Source organism: Ovis aries, chromosome 13 (assembly GCF_016772045.2).
Source record: "Ovis aries strain OAR_USU_Benz2616 breed Rambouillet chromosome 13, ARS-UI_Ramb_v3.0, whole genome shotgun sequence".
Classification (NCBI taxonomy): domain Eukaryota; kingdom Metazoa; phylum Chordata; class Mammalia; order Artiodactyla; family Bovidae; genus Ovis; species Ovis aries.
In genome coordinates, this window is record NC_056066.1 from 6,664,677 (window position 1) to 6,685,173 (window position 20,497).

Consider the following 20,497-nt stretch of genomic DNA (forward strand, 5'->3'; position numbering starts at 1 on the left):
TGTGCCAGTCTGAGGACCACACTTTGAGAACCTGTAGGTCAAAGTGATAACCACATTATTACCAGCTTTTCTCTGAGCTTGGTTGGGAAAGAGTGGGCTATTTAGGATATTTTAAAATTAAAGTAAAAATTAAAACAGAAATTACTATTGAAGCACACATATCCATATGCATGCGTGCTCAGTCACTCAGTCACGTCCAACTCTTTGTGACCCATCAGCTGTAGCCTGCCAGGCTCCTCTGTCCATGGGATTTCCCAGGCAATAATACTGGAGTTGCCATGTCCTCTTCCAGGGGACCTTCCCGACCCAGGGATCAAATCCAGGTCTCCTGCATTTTTTGCATTGCAAATGGATTCCTTACCCCTGAGCCACCAGGGAAACACATATATCCATATGTGTATATATATTAAATAAATAGATTTTATGTTTATATACATACATATGTTTATACACACAAATATATATTTATATACACTTAGGACTTCCCTGGTGGCTTAGAGGGTAAAGCATCTGCCTGCAATGCAGGAGACCCGGGTTCAATCCCTGGGTCGGGAAGATCCCCTGGAGAAGGAAATTGCAACCAACTCCAGTATTCTTGGCTGGAAAATCCCATGGACAGAGGAGCCTGGTAGGCTACAGTCCATGGGGCCACAAAGAGTCGGACACGACTGAGCGACTTCATTCATTCATTCATGTACATATAAGTCTGTGCATTGATGAATCAGTATGTGTAAGGATATACATTGATATAGTCTTAGAACTATTTGACATTGAAGAGAAGCAAATTCAGAAAGTGTTCAGGGTCAGAAGTGAATTCCAAAGAACAGCATCCCTGGGACCCTGTGCTTCCTCCTTCCCCATCTCCTTTCTGCCCCTCCCAGCCCTCCCCACGCCCCCTGCTTCCCAACCCTGCACTCCCCAGAGGCTCCTCCAGGGCGGCTCCTCGCCGCGCTGACTGGGTGTGGAGCAGTGAATCAGTCCCACCCAGACGGCTGTCCCGGTTGGCACCCCCAGCATAGTTTTCCACAGACTTGGGGGCTGGTGACCATACCAAGACATGTGGTCATTAGGCCAGTAGAGACCATGCCAAGAACCAAGACAGAGAGACCTTCCTCACCCCCACGCCCCAGGACCCAGCTGTAGTTTCAGCCACGCAGGGTGAGGAAAGTGTGCCTAGCCTATCAGACTTTAAAATCCTGCTTGTCCACGTAGTCATGCATGCATGCATCCATCCAGATGGCAGCAGTGAGGTCCTACCACGTGCCAGGCTCTGGGCTAAGTGCCCAGACACAGAAGCGACACCACAGACAGAAGCCCCATTTCAAGGAGCTGATGCTCTGATGGGGGCCGACAACAGACTGCATAGGACAGTTTTGTTTGTATATGGAATCGTCTTGTCTTGTGGCTGAGAGTATGAAGGGTATACGCGGAGTGATGGAAGGGAACTTTCTTGGGGGAGGGACAGTCCTTGATGATTGCAGAAGTCCTCCGTCTCTGGAGGTGATATTGAAGCTGAGATTTGAAAGGCAGAGAGTGACAGTGGTAGCCTGGACTAGGACAATGGCAGAGGAATTTTAGAAATAGCCAAAATACTCAGCGGCCAAAGAATCCACCTGCTATGCAGGAGACACAGGAGACGCGAGTTCAGTCCCTGAGTTGGGAAGATCCTAGAGGAGGAAACAGCGATCCACTCCAGTGTTCTTGCCTGAAAAATCCCATGGACAGAGGAGCCTGGTGGGCTACAGTCCATGGGGTCACAAAGAGTCAGGTGAAACGGAAGAGTGACTGAGCACCCAAAGATAAGATAGGTCTATGAAATAAAGCCTGATTTGGGGGGGGGGGGGCGGGGTGGCTTCCCGGATAGCTCAGTTGGTAAAGAATCTGCCTGTAATGCAGGAGACCCTGGTTCAATTCCTGAGCCAGGAAGATCCCCTGGAGAAGGGATAGGCTACCCACTCCAGTATTCTTGCGCTTCCCTTGTGGCTCAGCTGGTAAAGAATCTGCCTGCAATGCAGGAGACCTGGATTCGATCCCTGGGTTGGGACAATCCCCTGGAGAAGGGAATGGCTAACCACTCCAGTATTCTGGCCTGAAGAATTCCGTGGACTGTATAGTCCATGGGGTCACAAAGAGTCAGACATGACTGAGTGACTTTCACTAAGGATGAATGGACTTGAAGAAGCTAATGTGGCTAATGTAATTTACCCCTTGTGCAGCTGTTTGCAGTTCAGTTAGTTTTTGCATGCCTGTATCAGTCAGACACTGAACAAAAAATGAATAAAGTTCGGCTACTGCTGCTGCTAAGTCGCTTCAGTCGTGTCCGACTCTGAGCGACCCCATAGACAGCGGCCCACCAGGCTCCCCCATCCCTGAGATTTTCCAGGCAAGAACACTGGAGTGGGTTGCCATTTCCTTCTCCAATGCATGAAAGTGAAAAGTGAAAGTGAAGTCGCTCAGTCGTATCCGACTCTTAGCAACCCCATGGACTGCAGCCTACCAGGCTCCTCCGTCCATAGGATTTTCCAGGCAAGAGTACTGGAGTGGGGTGCCATTGCCTTCTCCGGAATAAAGTTCTAATAATGTATAAAAATACAAAGAAAAGGAGCAGTATGCTTGCCGGGAAAATCCCATGGACAGAGGAGGCTTGCAAGTCTACAGTCCATGGGGTCACAAAGAGTCAGACACAACTGAGCGACTGAAGGCATATGTACATGTATAAAATACAAAAGAGAGGAAAACAATGAGAGACTGATTCTGCTGAGCATCAGGGAAGGCTTCACAGAAAAAGCAGTATCTTCATAGGGTTTGTAAGGAGGCATAGGAGTGTTCTGTGTTGCCAAGGGAAGGAAAGGCTTTGCAGGTAGAGGAGACAGAAGCCTTTGACCCAAGGGCTTCTATTAGCCTCTGTCTGAGTTACAGCAAGGCACCCCCTCAGGGGAGAAGACACCATGTCCTCCAGGCTTGGTTTCAGCCCATGCTTGCCCCCCACCAGGCTCTTTTTTTCCATGCACAGTGTATATACCACAGGCATGGTGGCCCTGAATGAAACCGCAGGGAGTCGGCTGTGCCCACACCCACTGGGCTTTGAAATTTGGTTTCTTTATCCATCTGTCTACTCAGAGAGCATTTATCAAGGTCCAGATTCATTTTGAGACAGCAACTCCAAAGGGAAAGCCTAACATTTTGTGCTTCAGTCTCAGGAGACTTGTTGGGGCGGGGCTGAGGGAGCAGCAGGACCGTGCCACCAGAGCAGCCAGTTCCCTCGGAAGAGCCCCAGGGATCTCGCATTCTGGGCCCCGCCCAGACACCCTTTTGTGTGCTGGCCCCTCCCCAGCCATCCCCTGCACACCATCCTGTAAAAGGAGGGCACTGAATTCTTAGACCCAGCTCATACCCTGCTCCCACCTGGTAGAGCTGGTGTAACTGTTTTCAGGACGAGCTGGATTTTCCTGTGGGATTGTAGGTATGAAAATGGCTTTAAAACTGATGCTGAATGCATCACCCTCCCCAGCCCCCATGAAGTCGGACGTCTTTGGAGAGGCTGCTGGCCAGAATCAAGGATCTCCCTCTGTATCCTGGCCACTGTTTAAAAAAAAAAAATTAATTGAACATTGTGTTTACATTTTTATTCAGTTCAAGAAATTTTCTCTCCCTCTCTTTTTTTTTTTTTTTTTTTTGGCTGAGTGGCATGCAGGAGCTTAGATTCCCCAACAGGGACCAAACCCGTAGCCCCTGCGGTGGAAGCACGGGGTCTTCACCACTGGACTGCCAAGGAAGTCCCTCCTGGCCTTTCTTGACACTGGGTCAGTTGGAAGAAGTATTGGCATTCTTCCCTGTGACTTTGGCTAACGCCAGCTGCTTTCTCTTGTCTCCATGGGTCCAGAATAAGCCCCCACCTGTCTCAGCCATATTTTGCAGCTATGGTCAGCCCCAACTGGACCCTTTAGGAGCTAGTGACTTTGATAACATCCTCAGCTTCAGTTTCCTCATCTGTACAATGGGGGTGATGATAATGGTAACCCATCCGGTGGGAGCTTTGGGAGGCATTGATTGAGATGATCCGTAACGAGTGTTTGGATAGGACTACCACAGAGCTGCCGCTGGAAAAGGGGGTGGAGGTGTAGCTGGTTATGATGAGGGAAGATAGAAGCTGGGCTGAGAAGCAAACATTCAAGAGAAAAGGTATCAAGGTAAAGGAAGGGAGAGAAGAAGTGCTTGTGCTCAGATATGCTCCTCCTTTTAGAGGTGAAAACACTAGGTCACAGGGAAATAATGGACCAAGGTGGGGGCCCTCTGTTGTTAAAAAAAAAAAACAAAACATATTTTCCTGCATCCTTTATAATTCAGAAAATAGCAGTAACAGAAAGTTTGGCATCTTAAAAAAATCTCTGTGACCTTTCCAAGTGCCATTTCTCCATGAGTCCTTTTCTGCCTTATTTCCCCCTTGTGTCTCTAGCAGTTATTTACGCTCAGCAGGTAAGTCTTGTGCATACAGAAGGGAGCACACATCATACACGTCCAGTTCAACAAATTCCCTAAAGTGAACACGTTGTGTAACCAGCTTCCAGAAGTAGAATGTGGGGACCTCCCTGGTGGTCCAGTGGCTAAGACTCGATGCTCCCAATGCAAGGGGCCCAGGTTCGATCCGTGATCAGGGAACTGGATCTCACATGTCACAACTAGAGATACCGCATGCTGCAGCTAAGACCCAGTGCAGCCAAATCAATAAATAAAAATAATTTTTTTTAAAGAAACAGAATGTGGCTCTTGTGGCCTGCCCCCCACCCCCACCCCACCGCAGGGCTCCCTTGTGGTTACCAGCATCCCCAGGATCACCACTGTCCTGACTTCTAACAGCATTACTTAGTTTTGCCTGCTTTTGAACTTTATATAAATAGAACCATACGTTTTATCTGGTTTCCTTTGTTCAACATCATGTTTGTGAAATTCACTGATAATGTTTCATTCTATGACTATATTATGCATATACCTTCCTTATATATTCTGCTGTGGATGGCCATTTGAGTCCCTGTCACTTTCAAAGCTCACCCCAGATGCTTAGCAAATCTCAGGAAGAAAGCGATGACTCCTAAAGCTAATATCCAAAGCAATAGTGTGGGGCCCTGCTCTTTGTGGCCTATTTTCTCCATTCTCTGCCTCATCTGGCTCCCCAAAATAAAGTCCCCTGCTTCCTATGTGAACAAATTCCATTCGAGAATGCATTTGTAAGTCCAATTTGTTCCCGAGTCCAACAAAGTTAGCCTAGGTACCCAACTAACACAATTGGCTATAGGGTACGGTACTGGAATAGGTTTAAATACTTTTCACACAAATGACAGGTACATAAAAGACAAACAAACATAAAGGATAAAGCGGTTTTACTCTTACACTAAAGTGCCTTGGAGAGTGCAGTAGGGTAACACAGCAGCTGGCATCCAGGGACGGCCACGCATGTTCACAGCTTGAAGGTGGGCGTGCGCAAGACTTGCTGCAGACCTCAGAACGCTTGCACGAAGTATGATGTGCCGTTTCATTCCTGTCTTTTTCCATCATCGGTTTGCCAGCATCCGTTGTAGTCCATGCTCGTTATACCAGCTCTTTGTGTTGGCCAGCACTTACTGACCCTGTGAAGGCATCAGCCTACACAAGCCAAGCAGCTTTGGGCTGGACTGGTATCTGGATAGTTCTCCTAAGAAAATGTGGCCAGAACCCCCAGAGCAAACAAAGTAGGGCAGCAGGGCTGAGAATTAAATCAACAATATGCTGCTGGCCAGTGTTCTTAAAGCAGGCCCCTTGAACCCGTTGCCTGAGTGGAAGCTGCAGTGAGAGAAGATGGGAGATTCAAGGCGGCTGCAGACTCTCTTACTCTAGATGACCCCTGGGAGAGAAATTAGGACGGCATACAGTGGAAGGAACAGGGTTGCGGTGCCTACTCTGCTAGCCTGAGGCCTCTTAAATTCAATTTCCTCCTCGTTGGAACACAAGCACTCATGTCTGCTTCAAGGGGTGTTGTGAAGATTAGATATAGCGTCCTAGGCCTGGCCTGGGTGGTAGTGTGTTTTGTCCTAGATACTTCCCGTGTGCCCAGTGTCTTCCATTCACCCCTCTAGACTGACCCCTCAGCCTTCCCCATCCTATCGTGTGCCTCAGCTACGTGATCTCTATGTATCATATCAATGGACTCCCTTGATCTTGAGCTTCTGATTGGAATTGGCCAACAGTAAACATGGGAAGAGAGGAGAGGAAGAATAGGGAGGCATCAGTATTTTGTAAGGCCAGTGTACAGACACACACACACCCCTCGCATCGGGGATCAGCAACCGCTCCCTTTCCTTGCCTCTCCAGGCCTGGAGGTATAAGATCTCCCTGGCTTTACCGGCCCTGGACACCTCAGCATCTTTGGTGGTTTCCAGCCTCCTTGTCCACCCATCTGTCAGCTGTTCTTTCATTAAGCTCCCTAGGTCACACATACCTCAATGCCATGCATTTTCTGCCCAGGTTCAGACAGACACACCCTCTTACCAGGATGTTTATCTTGGGGAGAGTAGCAGCATGTAAGCATGAGTTCTGGTGCACCCCTTTCGTGACCACCCCCAAAAGAAAGCCCCTGAGAAGCTCGGTCTTCTCTTTCCTTGAACCTCAGCTAACCGAGCTTCAGTGGGAGAATGATCTTTATCAAAAACAAAACTAGCAAGTGCTTTGTTTTTCTGGGGTCAGAATAAGAAATCATATAGGGTCAAGGAGTTAACATCAATAAAGTGGCTGAAAGTGGTCTGGTGGGGGCCCTCTGCCAGCTGATGCTTGGCCTTCTGCTCTTTCCAGTAAGAGGAGAAACAAAAAGTCCTGCTTACAGACCATACTTCTCCTTACTTGTTTCTTCTTGTTAGTGCATTAGACAAGTATCCAGAAAAGGCTCTTTTAGAGAAAATGAAAGAACCTTAAATGGTTATTGTTAAAGATTCAGTAGATGGTGAGCTGCAGAATCATAATTAGAAGTATGGATGCTTTTACTTCCTTATGTTGAACTCCTTCCCTCTTAAAGAATTTCCCACTTTCTCCCTGGCATTTCACATGCAAGCATTTCTTAACTTCCCCACTGGAGGCTGCAGTCTTAAAGACAAAACCTTGTCCAGATATGATTTTCATAAGAGTCTCTTGTAAAATGGATACATGTCCGGAATTCCTTGGCAGTCCAGTGGTTTAGGACTATGTGTTGCACTGCAGGGGGCCCAGGTTTGATCTGGGTTAGAGAATTAAGGTCCCGCAAACATGTGACATGGTCCTAAATGAATAATAAAATGAATACTTGTCAAAGCTTTATTGAACTAGCTAATGAGAGAACTAGGAAGATGCTAGTGCCAGTTGAGCACTTGTGAGGAACAGATATTTATAAAGTTAGTGGAGAAAATCATGACAGAGTAGATTTGGAGGGGCAATGACCCTATTATTATTGTTTTTCCACCAGTTTTGTTGAAATATAATTGATATAGAACATTGTGTATATTGAAGGTATACAGCATAATGATTTGAGATATGACACCTTGTCAATGATTAATACAGTAAGTTTAGTTAACATCCATCACCTCACATACTTGGAATTTTATCCCTTATGATGAGAACATTTAACAAAATTATTGTTTCTACCAGACCAAAAAATAAATTATATTTCTACAGGCTGGAAATCTCCAAGTTCACATGTAACTTTAGCCTAAGCCATATGTGTGTGCCTCTGTGTGTGTGTGTGTGTGTGTGTGTGTGTGTGTGTGTTTATGCTCAGTTGCTCGGTTGTGTCCTATTCTTTGCCACCCTATGGACTGTAGCCCACCAGGCTCCTCTGTCCATGGGACCTCCCAGGCAAGAATACAGGATTGGGGTGCCATTTCCTCCTCCAGGGGATCTTCCCAACCCAGGGATCCAAACCACATCTCTTCTGTCTCCTGCATTGGCAGGTGGGTTCTTTACCACTAGCACCACCTGGGAAGCCCTAAGCAATAGTAAATAATAAGTGAAACGAAGGTCCATTCTCCTAGAAAAGTAACCAGGGACAGGCCTGTCATACTATGCTCTGCTGGGAACTGATCAACTCGCAACTATCCTTTTGCTTTATTTCCAAGTTTGGATCATTTCTTCTCACAAAGTATATGCTGCTGAACTGCCTCACCACAGGCTCACGGCACCTGGCCCAAAGCAGATGCCCACAAAATGCCTGTTGAGTGAACCTATGACTAGAAGAGATCTCCATCCATTTATAGAAAAAGATTAGCCAAGCGAAGTCCAGGGCCCACAGTCGCATCAGCTGCCAGCTTTCCAAGCAGGGATCAAACAGTTTCCCTGGAGGAGACAGAACAGCAGTCCAAATAAGAACAATGTGTACAGGCAGCTGGGAAAGGGGACCGGTCCTGGTGGGTACAGCTTTCTCTTCACCTCAGGCCATGATCGGCCTGTGATGGCTCTGTAATTGCTTTATAGTGTCAGTAGGGGTTCCCCAATAAATGAGCATTACTGGTTTCTGGCAGCCAACAGAGCCACACAGGTGCATCGTGAAAGTGTGAGGGAGCATTGTTAAGTCTCAGCTCCGAATCTTTGAAACCCTGGCTGTGGGGCTGTGAACAGAGCAGCCCCTGTGAATGATGGAAACAGTCAGCAGGGGGATGTTTTTCAGCAGATCTGACCCAGCTTTGAGTCAGCAGGTGGAGGGATGGGGGAAGGTGCAGAGGAAGATAACATTTGCACTGCCTGCCTTTAGAACCATCAGATTTTTGTTTAATTTCCTCACCCTCAATTTGATGCTTTTAGCCTTTTGGTATTGACTATTTTCCTTTAATCATTAGAAAATATTTTTTTTCTGGGACAAGTGTTTCTTGAGGAGTCCATTCCTAGGAGGTTGGATAGATGGATTGGGAGCTTTTCTCTAGTTCTCATCTGATGTTGCCATACCCATTTTACAGAAGAAATAGCTGAGGCCCTGTATCAGTTAGCTTCTGCTGTGTAACAAACCACTCTGAATTCATTAGCTTAAACCACAATGTTTACTGTTTCTCATGATTCTATGGGTCAACTGGGTGGCTTTTCTACTCTGAATTAGCTCAGTTGGGGCCAGATGGTCTAACATAGTCTCCATTTGTGTGACAAGTCATTGGCTGGCTGTTTAGTCTAGGGTAGATTATCTGTTTAACCTATCTGTCCTCATCCCACACGCTAGCCCAGGCCTCTTCACATAGTGGTCTCAGGATTCCAAAGAGCAATTAAAAAAAAAAAAAAAGTAGAGCTCCAATATACATTTATCTCTGCTTACTCTTGTCCATCAGCCTCAGTAAGTCATGTGACCAAATGCAAAGACAGTGTAGCAGACCACCACCCAAGGCATAGACAGTTACAGGAGTCTGCGGACGTTTTCGCAAACCCTACCAATCTAGGTGCAAAGGTACAAGAACTCGCCTAAGCTCACAAAACTAGGTAGGGGCAAGGCAGGACAGAAACCCAGGCCTCAGACCTCCTGGCCCAGGCCCCTTTCTCAACATCATAAGCCCTTTTCTAGGATTTCAAGGTGAAGGTCCAGTTCCCTCTAGAAACCTAGTTTACAGGTACTTAGAACAGAGAAATTCATGGTAGGTTTCAGTGATGGGTCTTCACTTTGGGTGTTGAGAGAAATCCATCTTCTTAATTAAAACAATAGCTGGGCAACGGACCCTCGGGCCATCCCCACCCCCAGGCCAGTCTGAACTCTGCCAGTCTTTGCCCTTTGACTTGCCTCCCAGGTTCTGAGAGCAGAACAGCAGCCTTGACTTGGTCTTGGGTGTCCCCCTTGTCATGTGAGGAGACACTGCATCACTGCAGGGGGCCTCTACCTCTGGAGTCTCCTTGTCCTGTTCTGTGCTCTTCCTCTGGTCATGGGAGGACTTAAGACAGCTGGGCCCTTTAGGCACGCTAATAATTTGATGTCTCTGCAGCTTGGGTCCTGGAAAAGGATCTGGAGAGTTTACCACTCTGTTTTCCTTCCCAGATAATGGAGAAAGCACAATTTTAAAAATCCGCAATAATCCACATTCATCAAACATTTGCTTCAACTTTGGCTTAGAGGGGAGGCTGATCTCCGCATGGCGAAGCCCCCTGGTGGCCACGCTTGACCTGTTGCTCGATCCCTGAGCAAGTTCAAATTCAGCCCTTAAATTCAAATCCCCCTCTCAGCACTCAGCAGACAAGGCCTTCCCTTAGCTTACAAGGGCGCCGGGCAGGCGGAGTGGGCAACACGCGTATCTCACACCTCAAGAGATGTTATTTATGCAAGTGTCTCGTCTAAGCAAGGTCACCATCTCCCAAGAGCAGGATTCTGGAAAACGCAGTCTCTCCATCCACTTCCATTGGCAGAGATGGTTCAGATGATGCATGAAGGTATCTTTGGCCAAATTGGCTTCCCAGCCTTGGACTCTGCTTCTTACATGTTTTCTTAGACTTGAAAGAATACTTCGCATCCCATTTCTGTCCATTCTTTAGTCTAATAGGACATGAAGGAAACAGGGCCCGGGTGGCCCTCCCTCTGCTTTCTTTGCCAGCAGCGGAGGAAAGCACAACTTAAAAAATCACCCATAATCCGCACATTTTCAAGATCAAAGCTGTTTACAGAAGTATCCAAGACGAGCTAGTGGGGCGTTGACTCCCATTTTGTCAGCTGGCCCCAAGAGCCTTCAATTAAGAAAGAAGCATGGGGGTGGGAGACTGTCATCAGTGGCCCCTTCCCCTCTGGAGCCAGCTCCGTGCCCAAGTGCAAGGAGTCAGCCATTCTTCATGCCTTCCAAAGCATCACCCGGGATCATAGGCGAGGTCACTCCCAAGCCCTAGAGTAAACAGCCCTCTGATACATTCTGCCCCCAAAATGGAAGATTCCTCAGCTATTAGTCAGACTTTGAACAGAAGGCTCCATTCCCAACCAAGATGAGACACTCCTGCATTCCTGAAACATGATGTGCCTGGGTCACTAGCTCCCAGGGTCATCTTCAGGGTCCGACAGCAAAGATCGAAGTACAGTTATGGCCACTTCCCTCTGCCAGGAGTTTGTCTTTTCCTGCAAAGGGAAAAGCATGCTCATGCTTGCTGTCACATACAGCCATGGATGTCTGCTCTGCTCCTGCTACCTGAAGGGGTGTGATTACCATCACGCACCAGCAGAAGGTGGCCAACCTCACCGTCGGCGTCTTCAACAATGCGGACTTCCCCCAGAGATCTGGTTCCTTCTCTCCCATCCTGTGCTGAGCAAGCCTCCACCACCAGCTGGTGCCAGGCCTGTGGTCACCATCTCACAGCTGTCTTCCTGAGTCCTAAGAACAAGCGAGCATCCCCCACCACCTCTCGAGAAGGCAGCTTTTCTGCCTGAAATTCACATTGCTCATCCTTTGATTTTCTCTTCCTGGGAGCGCTCGCCCCCCAGTCATGTGAAAAGATAATCACTGTGCCCTTTTATCCTTTTTTTCTCCCCAAACAGGGAAACTTGTGCTCTTCCCTTTGAAATACCACCCATGGCATTCTTGAACTTATTTTTAGACGTGTGGAAACATTCCAGACAAAAATCGATGCCCGGCACAGATAAAGCCCCAAGTGTGTTTATCGTGGGGAGAAGAAAACGGAGTGTTTTAATGTGGAAGGAGCGTGGCCATATGCCTGGATGCAGCGTGGCTGCCTTTAATCTGCAGAAAGGAAACAAGCATTGTCGATAATAATATGCAGCTGTCCAGCCCAAATGAGGACATATTGCTAATTAGCTATATTGTTAATATATTTTAAGGAGAGAGGCTGCAGTGACGTTAATTATAATCTTTGTTGTTGGTTGTTCAAAGTCTATGAGACCAAAAGCCTTGCTAATAATATCTTCTTTAATATCTTCAATAGAAGATTCTTGGATTTTTTTTTTTCTTTAGAATCCCACATAAAAGCCACATTAGGGGTAATGAGGCCTGTAGCCTGAGCCTAATTAAAACAACATCTAACTAGGCCCGTGGCCATCATTATCATCAACTAGTACTTATTGGGTACCCCCCGAGCTCGTTTGGAATTGGAGGGTGTGGGGTTTGAGATTGCAGATACGGCCTGTTCTTTGCCCTCCAGAAATTTGCCGTCCCGTCTGCCTCCAAGAAGTCTGCCTGGTTGCATTAATCTGGGAATAGTTACCACAGCCTTGAAAGAAAGAAAAAAAAAATAGGCATTAAAACTGTCCAAGCCAGCCACAATTTGTTACTAGTGTGTGCCTCTTCTGAGGTTCTGGAAGTGGTCAGATCAGCTCTGGTTTTCACACACCGGGCTTTGGTTGAGGTTTATGGAACAGGGCAGGTGGCAGTGATTCTGAGCATGGTTTTTCCAAAGTTGGACGCATCGCTCCTTTTCATACCTTGATTGTCCTCCCTGGAGCTGATCGCCCTAAATAGCTCTGGGGCTCGGTTCTCCAAAGAACCCCTGCCTCTCTCACTCCGGTGCTAAATGAGCAGCTGCCGACTCTGCTGTGAGCGCTCTGACCTCGATGTGGTCCATGGGGGTCCGCCTTGGTGACAATGGAGGCCAAAGGGATGGATCCGCCCGACATGGCTGAGGGCAGCGGCCAGACGTCCCGGCTCTTGGGCCAGGGATGTCCCGTGGAGAAGGTACACGAGGAACAAAGTATCTGGGCCTGTCGTCTGGGAAACCACATGGGGCTGCCGATGAGAGGTTTCCTCAGCGCATCTTGGCAGAGCTTTCCTGGGGGCATTCAGAGCTAGTGACGGGAGCCAGGGAGGTGATGCCCGCCCATGGAACGCCAGCAAGCCTCCAGCTGACCCAGAGGATGCCACCGGGGAAGTGGTGGCCGAATGGAAAATCACAGCACGCTAGGAGAGAAAGCTTTCAGACCAAAGGCTGGTGGGTCCAGACGTCTGGGGTTGGGCCTGGCATTTGTATTATTTACTCAGTGATCTCTTACTGAAGACAGCAGAGTGGCAGTGAGCCTAACCCCCACTCCATTCCAGCCTGATGGCCCTGGGGCCTCAGTGCCAGGCCCTGGGAGGCCTCGGGGAGTCTGCACACTCCGTGCCCTTTGCCAGGATCGCCAAGTTCACTGGCCCATCTCCCTCTCTGCTCTGTGATCGTCACCTGCTTCATGGGCTTCATGGTACTCATTTGTTCAATCTTGGTGCAGACATTATTTCCTCAGGCAATCCTCCATTTCTCTTTAATACAAATGTTCCAAGTAAGGAGTTTTATAAGCCCTACCTTGAGTGCGGATGATGGCTTTTCCTGGCTTCCTCTGTTTTGTGAGTATCATCGTAGGTTCATTGAATGTCACAGATGCGATGCATGGCATTCAATGACGATTTTTGTGTTTTGACGCCCAAAGTATCGACTCCTGGTGCACCGAGGGCCCTTCAGGATGGCTCCCGCATTGCTCCGAGGGAGCACCATTAATCCCTGAGTCTTCCTTGCTTCCTGCCACAGGAGAGCATCCCAAACTCACCTCAACTTCCCCGCCCCAGCTCTGGAATCAGTCATTTGTCCAAGGAGATCTGGATTATTTGAGGGCAAACGCCTCGAAATTTAGTGATAGGATTTTCAGACAAATGAAAGGAAATGTGACATTACCCAGCAAGTATCGGGTTTGAGAAATGTAAAATACAGTTGCTGAAACAATGAGAAGATTCTATATGTGGAAGGAGGAGGGAGGTGGTAGAGGGCAGATTTGGAAAGTCAGCAGCAAGGCTGAGCTCTTGTAACCTGGCTGACACCGTGAAGGTCTTGGGAATGATTCACTAAATGCTTGGTTGGTACCCACATAAGCTGGGGATGGTACCCAATCCTGAGTCACTTTGCTGAACAGGGCTTTTCTCTTTTTATTGGTGGTCATGGTTCTCAAATCAGAGTCACACAGGGAACATTGCTACCAGCACCGCAGTTGTCGTCAATGTTACTGTTTGTAGCAAGGGTGCAAGAAGTTCAGAGGTCATCATTCCAGGGCTAGTATGAACGCTCTAGTGTGTTATCAGGGACCTCAGCCCCTCTATCTTGCCATTCAGCCACCTTTAGAGAATATCTTCAACCTCATGCCAGCAGCCTCATTTCACTTCAAACACTTGTATTATCCACACTTCAGGCAGGAGAAAATAGAAGAGAGAAAAGAGGCAAAAGGTAAACTGACTCTGCCTTCTGCCTATGAGTTGTATCAGGGACCTTCTACTTATGTCATTGGGTAGAACTGTGTCACATGGTCATCCCTACCTGCAGTGGGTGCTGGGAAATGTAGTTTTAGACAGGTGTGTTGCCTTCTGAAATCAACCCTGAATTACAAAAAAGAAGAATGGATATTGGAAATTGCAATATCTGCCACAATAATACTGCCATCTAAGGCAAAACACCAGGCTACATGAGCACGGAGCCTATTTTATTATTACTGTTAGCATTTTATTATTACCTTATTTCTATTTTAAATAAGAATAAATTATAGAAAAAATAAGTTGTAGAATAATGGGGGGACAGGAGCTGTGCACAAAGGTGGGAGCGTCAAGTGGCAGCTGAGTAGTATGGCCTCCGTACGTCGTCATTCCCCTCACAGTTGAACAATGCATGAGTGTGAGCCACTCACTATCTTTACTTCTTCTATTTCTTTATTAGTGGTCACAGCTCTCCAATTAGAGAACATGTTGCTCCTAGAGCTGCAGCGATGTCACAGGTCGACTCAAAGACACGTTGCGGGCAAAGTGGTATTTTCCCAAACTGAACTGATGCCCTTGTGTCACTTGAATTCAAACCAAATGAATCAGGCAGCTCCTTGGAAAGAGTGGTACTATTTCTTAAAGAGCAGACTCTCCAAAGCTCACGTTTTCAGAGAAGGATGCTTGCTTTGCTGAATGAAACACGAACTGTTTAAATCTTCATTTTGAGATCCACCCTTCGTGAGAATCCTCACTCTGCTAGGATTGTTAAGTGAACTCTCAGTGAGTGAGTTTGGCCCTGCAAGGAGGTCTTGCAGATGGGGCCTCTGCAAGGAAGCTGTGTAGTGAGTCTTTGAGAAAGGACGAAGAAACGGTGTTTTCCTGCCTTGTGAGCAGACCCAGTCTACTGTCTCCTGCCCTAGATTCTTGATTATCAAAATAATGGTTGCTCCTGAATCTTGTTAGTGACTGAATAAAGTAGAGCTTCATCTTATGTGAGCCATTGTAAGGCACCCTTCTCCTACCTCATCAGTGCCGTACTCAGTCATGTCTGACTTTTTGTGACTCCTTGGACTAGCCCACCAGGCTCCTCTTGTCCATGCAATTTTCCAGGTGAGAATACTGGAATAGGTTGCCATTTCTTCCTCCAGGGGATCTTTCCAACCCAGGGATCAGACCCAGGGATCAAACCCACATCTCTTGCATTGGCAGGCAGATATTCTACCTGAGTGCTTCCAGTTTCCGAACAGTTTGAGAGTGTACCAAGGTTTGGAGGGAGCTGAGGTTTCCAGGTCAACATGTGTTGTAGAAAAGCAAGAATAATTCAGATATTCAGAGATCATGATTAGCACTTTTCATGATTTCCCATTCCCATCTTCTAGATGCTTTGCAAACGCTGAGCTTGTTTGAGGGGAGGTGGGGGCAGGCAGGAGGAGAAGGACTGGGGAAGGATGGAGAGATGCCACAATTGTGTGCATAGTTCAAGCCAAAGCATACTTTAGCCCGCATCTTCCCGGCACAGGCGCTTGTGGCCTGGATCGTCCAGCCCAGTTGCCCTGACTCTACATTCCTCTTCTCAAGTGTAGACCCAACCCACCCTGAGTTCTCTGGACCATCCTGCTGGGACAGCGTGGGATTCTTCTTATTGCCTGCTTTGCTTTCCGTGGAGGATCGGTCAGCCATAGAGAGTCTTAGTTCATGTCTAAGCCAGGATGACTGTGTGCCTCTCCTCCCAGGAGAAATTCCAGAGTCAGATCAAGCAACCCGTCAGACCCCACCCTTGTTTTATCAGCCAGCTAAGCCAAACGACAAATATGCAGCCCAAATACCTTTCCTCTCTCTCGGAAGCAATGAACATGAACTTGGGCAAACTCTGGGAGATGGTGAGGGGCAGGGAAGCCTGGCGTGCTGCAGTCCCTGGGGTCACAGTCGGACACCACTGAGCGACTGAACAACATCTCTTCTTCTAAAACAAGAGTTGTAGTAGAAAGACTGCTTAATTCATCACAAGGAAAAGGAAAGGGGGCACCATCTTTTAAAGATTTTGTTTTTAATGTGCACTATTTTTACTCTTTATTGAATCTGTTATAATATGGCTTCTGTTTTACATTTTGGTTTCTTTCTTTCATTTTTTTTCTTTTATTTTGGCCAAGAGGTATGTGACATCTTAGCTCCCTGACTAGGGATCAACCCTCATCCCCTGCATGGGAAGGTGAAGTCTTTTTTTTTTTTTAATTTATTTTTTCATTGAGGATAATTGCTTTACAGAATTTTGTTATTTTCTGCCAAATATCAACATAAATCAGCCATAAGTGTGTGTACCTATGTCCCTTCCCTCTTGAACCTCCTTCCCAACTCCCTCCTGATCCCACTGCTCTAGGTTGTCACAGAGCCCCTGTCTGAGTTCACTGAGTCACAGAGCAAATCCCCACTGGCTGTCTGTTATATATGGTAATGTAAGTTTCCCTGTTACTCTCTCCATACACTTCACCCTCTCTGGAAGGTGAGCTCTCAACCACTGGATTGCCAGGGAAGGCTCAGGAGCTCCCTGTTTCACCCAGTCGAGCGGTGTGTACCGGTTGCCACCATGAAGCCAGGGCAGGATTTGCAGGGTATCCCTCAAGGTGTGGGCGAGCAAATCCTGCACCCTTTCTGAGAATTAGATTCCCAGAACCTGCTGCAAGAAATTTTCCACGAGAAGTCAGATGTCCTCACTAACATTATTGGGGATCCAGGGAGAAAAACAAGAGGACGATTGCATTCAGTGAGCTTGCCCTGGACCATGATAGAGAAGTTTTGTGTTGAGGAAAGAATCAGCCTGCCTCTCACTCTCTCTGCTTGCTGGATGGGACAAGCTGGGCATAATGCTTCTGGCCTCTGTTGCATTGAGCAATGTCTGGGAATGCCAGGGCAGCTCTCTCTAGGAGGCTATGCCAGGAGACGAAAGCATGACAGAGAGGTGACTGGAAAGGTGTGCAAAGACTCTGCCCCCGGCCACATCTACCGAGCAAAGAGGAAGGGCAGGCAAAGACCTGGTGAAGGGCAGCCGCTCTCCCCTCCCTAACTGCACATTTTAAAGAGGAGATAGCAGACAGGCTTCTTCCTAGCTTGGTCCTCTTCTCAGCCTCTGGGAACATTCACAGACGTGATCTCTGCACCAGTGAGTTTATCCTCATCCCATGTCTGCTTAGAGAGAGAGAAAAATCCAGCCCCTCGGGTCAGCTGTTTAATGAGATGGTTATCCACTGCATGTGTTCTGTCCTCAGCCCACTCTTGACCTCGGGTGCTCAGAGTCAGGAGTGTTTTGATCCCAGATGTAACCCCTGACTGGGTCAGAGGCGCTGCAGGCAGAAGGGGCAGGGAGGGCATGCGGAAGCAACGTGCTGGGATATCCACTCCAAAACCCCCAAACATGCCCAAGAATAACAAGAACATTAACCACTGACCCGGACGCGGGTGAAATTCTATCTCCACATCACCCTCCACCAGTAAACACGAAAATGCTACCCCTTAGGGGATGGAGGAAGCTTCCAACCAGAGGGCCAGGGAGAATGCGAGCCGGAGAAGCTGCTCTGGGAAAGAAGTCCAGCAACTTCCTCACTCTCTGATCACGGGGAAAAAATTTTCCCCCAGTGACAACCAAACACAGACCTTTTTTGCTAGCCTGGAAAAACAACACACTTGCAGCTTTTCACGATATAGACCCTCAATTTGAGAACGCCTTTGTGTGACTTTTTCTTGGGCTGTCTCCCACCTCTCCATCCCCATCTCAGGTCCTTCTCCCCACCTCCACTCCGTCCCAGCCTCACCGGCCTTCTCTCTGATCCTCAAGTGAGCCAAGTCATCCGCATCGCAGGACGGTCTGCTTTACTCACCCCTCTGCTGTGTTCTTCGCTCAGTGACTGGAGCTGTTTGGGTCTCAGTGCACATGCTACCTTTTCAGACAGGTCTTCCTCAGCCACCCATATCATGTTGTCCATGACTACTGCCTGTTATTTCTCTTCTGAGCAATCACCTTCTCTGACCCGACCCTATTCGTGTGTATATTTGTGGTTTATGCCCCCGGTTAGATGCGCAGTCCAGTAGAACAGGGCCTGTCTCGTTCATGGCTTTCCTATGCCTAGCACATGGTTGACACGTGTTGACTGGATGACTGGAAGGATGGATGAGTGGATGACTGAAGGCAGGAAGGAGGGAAGGCGGAAAGGAGGGAAGAAGGTTAAGTAGGTTGATAAGCAGATGGATGGAAAAGATGATGGATGGATAGATGGATGAATGGATGGATGGATATAATCAATGATTTGACTGAAGTATTTTCAGATCCTTTGCTGACCCACACCAAAGAAACAAACTCTGGACACTGGGGTTATAACTAAAGCCAGAGTGGTTGAAGCTGTGATAAGCAAACTATAATTTGATTCCATTTCTAAATGAACAACTGTTCTCCATCAAGCTCCATCAAGCTCTTCATGTTCATATATGTTGATGTTGGATAAATATCCCATAACACATTGTGCTATGCTAAGTCACTTCAGTCGTGTCCTGCTCTTTGCAACCCTATACACTGTAACCCACCTGGCTCCTCTGTCCATGAGATTCTCTAGGCAAGAATACTGGAGTGGGTTGCCATGCCCTCCTCCAGGACATTTTCCTGACCCAGGGATCAAACTCATTAGCCCTCAGAAAATCCCCAAGTAGCAAGCTAGGAAAAATTTTCTGATAATTTAGCTTTTTGAAGATGGAAAAACTAAGCCATGGGAAGAACAATGATTTGGGAATGCAACCCTGGCTTAATTTCAACTCCTAGAATTGTCCTCGTCTTGAATTTTTAAGGGTGGCATTTCTAAATCATGCTTCTCCTGTTTATTTGTTTATTTATGTGTTTGTTTGTTTCAGAATAACCTCAACATGGAAAGTGCCTTGACATCAGAAACTAGCTTTCCTCCATCCAAAGAAGCACTCGGGGAACATTCAGACCACCAGGCCGGACACCAGCCCTTCCCCAGACAGCAATTCCAGCAAGAGGCTGGGCACCCTTCATTGCAAAGAGATGGCCCCAGATCCTTTCTCCTTGACCTACCCAACTTTCCAGATCTTTCCAAAGCTGATATCAATGGACAGAATCCAAATATCCAGGTAATGCTGTGCAACTGAAAGGTGGAAGAAAATGAAACAGTCTTTGCCTTTGTTTCCTGATCCGATCCCACCTCCCTTTTTCCCTTCGCCTCTTGATGAATCCTGTTATCTCTTCCAGAGCGGTGTTACATTGCATCTGTGTAACACCCTGGATTGTAGGATGCATTTTCTGAACCACTGAAAAAAGAAAACAGTGCTAATTAGAGTATGACACACCCATGATTATAAAATGTATCCAGATCTGATTTCAGAGCTGTTGAAATAGAAAAATAAAACAAAATAATATTCCCTGAAATTGATGAAATATGGTAGTTATAGGGAAAGGCCAGTCTAACACGTGAGTAGATGAAGCAAATCGTCATGTGATTTCCAAGACGTTCAGGAAGGCAAAGCCTCTCTCCCTTGCCTTGATCTCCAGAAATTCCTTTAGGAGGCAACAACATTTCAGCTGTCACTTTAGTTGCACTAAAGTGTAAAATGACTGATAAGAAATTTCAATAAGAAGGGAGTGAAAAACAAAAGTCCCTAGGAGACAGAGGAATACATGCCACTAGGATGGAGTGGGAGGAAGCTGAAAGTAACAGGAGGTTAGGGAAAGGGGTTCCTGGAACTGAAATTAAGAACTCTCATCTGCACTGAAATAGCAGTTTACTCAACAAGGCAAAGGCAGATCTGACTTGACTCTCCCAACATGTTGAAGCCAAACACGTTGGCTTCTTCCAATATTATCAATAATGCAACTAATTCTCAGCAACTTACCATTTGGTTGGCTTTCCCAAGGTCACATGGCTAGTAAACAGTAGTTGGGGCTCAAACACAGGTTTTCAGGCTCCCAAGAAAACTCACCCTACCAGTCCGTGCGTCAGAGACAAACTCCTCATTTTGAATTTCACTTGCCCCTCCCTCTGTTTCTCCCCAGAGATGGGCCTCATGGTGGTGGAGGGAGGCCCATCTCCCTGGGCCACCTGGCCCCTTCACAGCCCCTGTCCTCAAGTGCTGGCTTCCAAACTGGTAAGGTTTGTCCTCAGGTCTTTTCACTTGGGGAAGGGCAGTTCAGTTCAGTTCAGATCAGTCGCTCAGTCGTGTCTGACTCTGCTACCTCATGGACTGCAGTACACCAGGCCTCCCTGTCCATCACCGACTCCCAGAATTTACTCAAACCCGTGTCCATTGAGTCGGTGATGCCATCCAACCAT

The 20,497-nt window shown here is 47.4% G+C and overlaps 1 protein-coding gene across 2 annotated transcripts in view; it reads left to right on the forward strand.

Moving 5' to 3' along the window:
* ISM1 (isthmin 1) overlaps positions 1 to 20,497 on the forward strand; it is an 89,616-nt gene that overhangs the window by 38,292 nt on the left and 30,827 nt on the right. For both annotated transcript variants that reach the window (XM_027976478.3, XM_060396848.1), the window contains exon 2: positions 19,062 to 19,301. In XM_027976478.3, the coding sequence (XP_027832279.1) occupies positions 19,062 to 19,301 (240 nt within the window). The remainder of the gene's footprint in view (positions 1 to 19,061; positions 19,302 to 20,497) is intronic.